At 44.5% G+C, this 7,091-nt stretch overlaps 1 protein-coding gene across 2 annotated transcripts in view; it reads right to left on the bottom strand.

Annotated features, from left to right (window-relative positions):
• The window catches only part of Fam71f1 (family with sequence similarity 71, member F1), a 25,621-nt gene that overhangs the window by 4,231 nt on the left and 14,299 nt on the right, over positions 1–7,091 (bottom strand). For both annotated transcript variants that reach the window (XM_005402377.1, XM_005402378.1), the window contains exons 5-6: positions 4,527–4,648; positions 1,262–1,299 (exon numbers count right to left, since the gene is read on the bottom strand). In XM_005402377.1, the coding sequence (XP_005402434.1) occupies positions 1,262–1,299; positions 4,527–4,648 (160 nt within the window). The remainder of the gene's footprint in view (positions 1–1,261; positions 1,300–4,526; positions 4,649–7,091) is intronic.

Here is a 7,091-nt window from a genome sequence, read left to right as displayed (position 1 = left end):
CAAATGGTTGAGGGCCTTAAGAGAAAAAAATGAACCAGGTATGGTGGTGCATGGCTGTAAGCCTTGCACTCAGGGGGTTAAGGCAGGAAGAGTGTCATGAGTTCAAGGCCAGTCTGGTTTGCATAACAAGAGCCTGTATAAAAAAAGAGAGAGAGAGAGAGAGAGGTTAAAACCAGGAAAGACAAGGCTGGATGGGAAGGTGTGGCGAGGTGGAGGATTTAGGACCCGCAGGATTTTGAGTGCAGGCTCGGGGGAAAGAGTGGGGGTGGGTGGGTGAGGAATGAAGTTTAACGGAGGTTGACTGTGGTGGACACGGGCTGGAGGAGATGTTAAGCCGAGTAAGATGGGGAAATTTATGCAGGGCCACTCATGCCAAGCTGAGCTAGACCCTGGAATGGAGAGCGGGCTGCTGCTTCCAGCTTGCATCATGTGCCCTCAGGCAGAGGCTTCTTCTTCCCAGAATTCCCTGCCTAGGCCTGCTCCAGTGAGCTCTATGACTCAGCTCAGACACTGAGCTTCTGACGCTAGTGTCCTGGGAGCACTAAGGGACCCCCTTCTTTGTGCGCCTTCTGCGCCTCAGACCAGAGCTTTGAAAGGTGTCTGGAAGGAGCGGGTTTTGTCACTTTGGTATTTTCCCACCGACTCCACCAAATTATAAACTCCTTAAAGAGATACAGTGTCTTTCTACATGGTGACCCCCAAAGCCACCAGCAAGTAAGTGTCGCTAATACAGCACTCAGTATGCTTTAGAGTGAATAAATTAGTGGACAAACCAGTGGGAGTTTACTGCTGGCTTGAGGTGAGAAGGACTGGGCTAAGGTTAGATTTATGGGAATGGAAATAAAGTTTAAAAAATATAAAAAAACAGCCGAGGGAGCAGTACATGCCTGTAATCGCAGATACTCAGGAGAGGCAGGAGGACTGTAAGTCTGGCAACATAGTGAGACCCTGTCTCAAAATAAAATTTAAAAAAGAAGGCTAGGAGTGCAGCTCAATTACAACACTTGCCTAGCACACATGGGCCCTGGGTTCAATCCCAGTACCACATAAAAAGGAAAGAGGGAGAGAAGGTGGGAGGGAGTGAGGGAGAGAGAGAGATTGGGTATTGGGTATGGTGGTCAAAGAGCCGAGAAGAATTCAAACTATGGCAGAGAGATGCTAGCAATGCTGATGGTACCAGGGAGGTCCCAAGGGGGTGCTGACTCTTAGGGCTGCAGCATAGGCAGCTAGCTGAGGCTTTGTGCCCTGCACCCTCCATTACCTGAGCAGGTCTTGTTCATCTTCATCTTTCTGTTGCTCCTGGAATTCCAAACATTTCAGGATCAAGGGAATGAAGGTCAAAGGGAAAGGAACAGAACATTAAACGTATATTTCTTTTTTTTTTTTGGTTTTTCTCAGGTACCGGGAACCGAACTCACGACCTTGCACTTGCCAGGCAGGCGCTTTTGCCGCTGAGCTAAATCCCCAGCCCCTAAACTTATATTTCAAACCTTATTCCTAGTTAGATTTTTCCCAATGCAGAAGCTTTAGAGGCAGATATAAACTTGGAAAGGGCCAGCTGTGGCTATATTGGGCGGGTGTGATGCATATTAAATTTCTGGAAGGAAAGGGGGAAGAGGAAGGTGGGGTGGGAGGTGGGGAGCAGAGCCCACGCTGCGGGCCTTGCTGCGGGGGAGGGCATGTGACTGCGTCTGTGCTGTCCAGCTTCTCAGCCGTTTATTTTATTTACTAGCTTGCATGTTGTTGCCAGTGGGCAAAGACTGATAATTGCAACCAGACTAGGACCTGCCTGAGTGAGGAGAGAAACCATCCCTCAGGCTTCCTTTGGGAAGCAGAAGAAAAGGAGCTAAATGTCTGCACAAAGCAGTTATTGAGGTAACAGTGAAGCCAAAGTGAAGCCTCCTTTTCTTGCACCCTTCTGGCCTGGCTGCACATGCCAGACCACGCTAGGGAGACACAGCTTCCCAGCTGGTCTCTCCCAAGCTCTTCTCCCTCTCTTCAGATCAACGGGCGTGCAACAGCCAGCATGACCTTTTCAAAATGTGAATTGCATCACACCGTTTAAAACACTCCTCAAACTCCCACTACATGTGCTGAAATCGCTTTTCAGGGCTTCCCAGGCCCTGTCCACTTCTTCTTCTCTTCTGCTGCCACCTGTTCTTTCCTACTGGCTTCCTGTTCTTTCTCTAAACTCACCACGCTTTCCTGTTCTTTCTCTAAACTCACCACGCTTCTCCCTCTGGGTAAGGCTTCCTTTGTGAGCCCATTTGTCCCCTGACCTGCCTAACACTTCTCTACTTTCTTTTTTTCAACAAGGCCTGACTATGTAGTCTAGGCTGGCCTTGAGCTCACCATGTAGCCCAGGTTGTCCTCAAACTCAGGGTGATCCTCCTGCCTCCGCCTCCCAAACACTGGAATTACGGGCGTGGGTCACAATACTCAGCCACTTCTCCACTTTTTGTCTAGCTATTGCCTATTTATCCTTCAGGTGTTAATCTCCTGACCTCCTGTAATTTTTTTTGTGGTATTAGAGGGGGCTTCTGCAGCTATTAAAAGCTGTCCGTACCAGTGATTGCCAGGAGACCCAGTAATCCTTGTTCCCTTCTCCCTCTGGAGCCAAGAGCCTAATTTTGTTTCGACTCCTGGCTAATAAGAAACGAGATCGAATTGCCCAGCCTCTCTTGTGGCTGGGCATGGCTGTGGGACTGAGTTGTGGCCAATGAACAGAAGGTATCCCTTAAAAAGTAAATATAAAAAAATCAGTGGTTTAGGCTGGGCATGGCGGTACACATCTGCGATCCCAGTGCTCTGGGAAGCTGAAGCAGAAGGGCTGAAAATCTGAGCCCAGCTTGGGCAACCCAGTCTGTGGCCTAACCACTTCAGGCACTCAAAAAGTTGTTCCAAAATATGATGGTCAGCCGGGGATGTAGCTCAGTGGCACAGCGCCTGCCTGATAAGTGCAAGGTCCTGAGTTCAATTCCCGGTACTAAAAGGAAAAAAACCCAAAATATGTTGGTCTGTTCGAATCCAGCATTGTCTAGCTCTGCAGTGTGATAGCTTGCCCAGAAATTTGCTAATTACCGTGTAATACACAGAGTGATGCATTCTTTAGCACTGGGTAGCTAAGTCTTTATCTTGGGTTAATACTTTTCTACCTCTAACTCAAGTTACAATTCATAAGACAAGTTATACAAGCTTAAATACTGTGCAGTTCCTCTTATAGGAGAACCCCAAAATACACATGAAGAGCAAAGTAAAAGACAGATAATAGGAAGTAGGGAGAGAGATCTTTCTCAAATGGGAAGAGGATCCAGAGATGGGGCCAGGGGTGTGTGGTGGCACACGCTTGTAATCCCAGCACTCGGGAGGCTGAGGCAGGAGGATCGTTATGAGTTTGCGATCAGCCAGGGCTGCAAAATGAGCTCAAGGCCAGCCTGAACTGCATAGCAAGACCCTGTCTCAAAAAGTCAGAAAGACAAAAAAGAAAAAAAAATCCCCCAGAGGGGTGGGAGGGGAGAGGCAGGGGCTGAAAGAAGAATGAAGCTGTGTTATATGTAAACAATACATACTGAGAACATGCACTAAGAAAAAGTTTTTTTAAAGAGTCAATGAGACAAGTTAATATTTATTTAGAGTTTACCCATGTCCATCTCTAAGTGTGCTGAGCAGCAGGCTAAAGACCTGATCCATCTAGGCTCGTTTAATCCTGACAATATCTGGGTTCCACTATATGGGTCTGAAAACTGAGGCCCAGAAACATTAGGTAATGGCTCAAAGGTCGCCAAGCAGTGACGGCCCAGGCCTGTGTGTGCTCTTCACCACTATGAGAGGTTGCCTCCTCTCAGTACTTGTTTTCAGTTTACTACCAGCACACAGCAAGAAAGGTGAAGACAAGCATAATGGCGCATTGCTGTAATCCCAGTCCTTGGGAGGCTGAGGTATGAGGATTGCCATGAGTTTGAGGCCAGCCTGGGTTTGAAGCCAACCTGAACTATACAGTAAAACCCTGTGTAAAAAAAAAAAAAAGGCGACTTGTTTTGCCGTGAGATTTGTTGGTGTAAACGGTTCCTGTTGTGACAAAAATCTCTTCTCTCTGACAGCTCATTTTTCTCTTGCTCACCTATTTCTGTTCTTTTATACCACAAACGACATGCACTAGGACCTGGACTTCACTTAACCTTTGCTGTCTGCTCATGGTATCCTTTGGTCTAATTCTCTCATTCTTGTACCAGGACTCAAACTCATGACCTTATGCTTTCCAGGCAGGTGCTGTGCCACTGAGCTAAACCCCCAGCTCCTGCAGAGCTACTCTTCAGTGCCTGCTATGTTTACGGTGTGGTGGAGACCAGGCAAAGGGGCGAGGGGAAGGCGGCCTGAGTCAAAGATAAAGACTGGGGACTGTGTGGTAGCATGTGCCCCTCTTCCTGTGCTCAATAACCAAGGGACTTGGTTTTTGGGTCTCCTGGCCCAGAGCATCGGGGCTGCAGGAGGGGGCTTCAGTGGCTGGCCTGATTTGAGTCATGTACCTGAAGCGTTTCTGCTGATGCAAGTCCTCAAAGATCCGAGAGACGGCTTCACTCTCGCCCCTGCCCATCAGCTGCATGAAGCTCTCGCTGGGCTGGCAGGCTTGGAGTTTCTTCTGTATTAACTGTATGGAGAACAAACAAACAAGTGCATCTCTACGTTTTCTTACTATCGTGATCCAGACTCTTGGGTATCACACAGCCAACAGGAAAAAAATTAATTTCACCTCAAACTCTCCCATTGGGCAGTCACACCCCCTGCCGTGGCGACCTGAGACCTTATCTGTTTCTACCCCTGTATTGGTATAAATATCCTTTGGTGCCCTAAGGGTAATACCTTCATTGAATAATTTAGTAGATAACCTATTCCTATTAGTATACCTTAATATAGTTTATTGGATAGCCTAGTAATGTATACTTTAATAAAGTTTATGCTACTTCGTTTTGTACTTAAATGTAAGGATATGATATACTTATTAAGAGAATTTAATGAATGCTTTTTTTAAAATTTTTTTTTATTTTTTTGAGACAGGGTCTTGCTATGCAGTTCAGGCTGGCCTTGAGCTCACTTTGTAGCCCAGGCTGGTCTCAAACTTGGTTGTCAAACGATCCTCCTGCCTCAGCCTCCAGAGTGCTGGGATTACAGGCTTGCACTATCATGCCCGGCTCAATGAATGCTTTCAAAATTAATTTATCTAAGAAAAATGCTATAGGAAACTGCCTTTTTTTTGTACAGGAATTGAACTCAGGACCTTGCACTTACCAAGTAGGTGCTGTGCCTCCGAGCTATATTCCTGGCCTGGAAGCTGCTTTTTATAGCTGAGTAAAATTAATTTCTCTCCTGTTGCCTGTGTGATACCCAAGGTGCTCCAGTGGTACATGCTGGCCACACTCATTTATTCGTTTGTCAATTAGTCATTCATTTAGCATTTATTGAATGCCAACTTCCTTCTAGATAGTAGCCATTATAGCAGTTAAAGAAGACATAAAAATCTACCTTCATAGAGTTTGTGTTATAGCTCAAGTCAGATTCACATCTTTTCTGCTCAAAGGCCTAAAGTAAAAAGTCCAGGTGGCTTCACTGGTGAAATCTATCAAAAATTTAAAGAAGTAATAAAAATCCTTCAAAAACTCATTCAGAAACTAAGTCAGGAAACTAGAGGAACAGGAAACACTTCCTGACTCACAAAAGGAGCCTAGAGTTAACTTGAAACAGCCAGAGTTTCACAAAGATCCCAAGAAAACTATAGACCAGTACCTCTCATGAATACAAGTGCAAAAATCATCTACACAATGATAGTAAACAGAATACTGTAACATAGAAAAAGGGTTATATGGACCACAAACAAATGGAATTTATTATAAGATATAAAGTTGGTTTAACATAGAAAAATCAGTTAATGTAATAGAATATATCATCAGGATAAAGGAAAGACCACATGATCATCTTCATAGATGCAGAAAAGCATTTAACAAAACTCAATAGTCATTTGACGAAAACTCTCAATAAAGAAAGAATGAAGGGCTGGGCGTGGTGGCGCACGCCCGTAATCCCAGCACTCAGGAGGCTGGGAGGATGGTCACTGCAAGCCCGTCGCCAGCCTGGACTACGTAGTGAGTTCAAGGCCAGCCTGAACTGCATAGTGAGACCTTGTCTTCAAACAACAACAACAACAGCAGAATGAAGGGCACATCCTCAACTTGATAAAGGGCATTTGCAAAAAATCCCACAATTAGCACCTTACATAAACAATGAAAGACTAAATAAGTACGTCTCTGCTAAGATTGGAACAAGGTGACAACATCTGCCTTTGCCTCTAGCTTTGTACTGCAGTGTTCCAGCTAATGCAATAAAGTCATGAAGAAACAAATCCCGATTGGAGATAAAGAAGTAAAACTGTCTTTACTGGCAGATGACATTGAATATATATATGAATATATTATATATATGAATATGCATGTTTTCCAATCTAAGCCACAAAACTACTATAACTAACATACAGGATTAATACTCAAAATCAATTATATTCTTTCTTTTGTCTTTTTGAGATAGGGTCTCACTATGCAGTTCAAGCTGGCCTTGAGCTCACTTTGCAGCCCAGGCTGACCTCCAGTTCACAACGATCCTCCTGCCTCAGCCTCCCAAGTGCTGGGATTACAGGTGTGTGCCACCACGCCTGGCCTATATTTCTGTATACTGTCAATGACTGACACAAAAATGAAATGAAGAAAGCACAGTTCTGCTCACAATAGCATCAACAGAAATAAAATACTGAGGAATGCATTTAGGAAAAAAATGTAGAACTTCACTTACTGAAAACCACAAAATATTTCTAAGAAAAATTAAAGACGATCAAAATACAAAAGGTGATCAAAATATACAGTGAACATTTAAATTTTAAAATTGACTACAGTAAAAGGCACATTGGCATTAACCCCCTTCAAAATCTTCCCCTTGCTTCAAACATTTATCCCATTATTCTTGGCATTTTCTGAAGCAGTTCTGGAAGAAAATACTCTTTCATTTAGTATCTTTACAAGGTGTGATAAAAATATATGGTTGGGGTC

Source organism: Chinchilla lanigera, unplaced genomic scaffold, assembly GCF_000276665.1.
Source record: "Chinchilla lanigera isolate Chin_1 unplaced genomic scaffold, ChiLan1.0 scaffold00078, whole genome shotgun sequence".
NCBI classification, from domain to species: domain Eukaryota; kingdom Metazoa; phylum Chordata; class Mammalia; order Rodentia; family Chinchillidae; genus Chinchilla; species Chinchilla lanigera.
The sequence above is the reverse complement of the archived record's forward strand: the minus strand, read 5'-3'. Positions and strand labels throughout refer to the sequence as shown.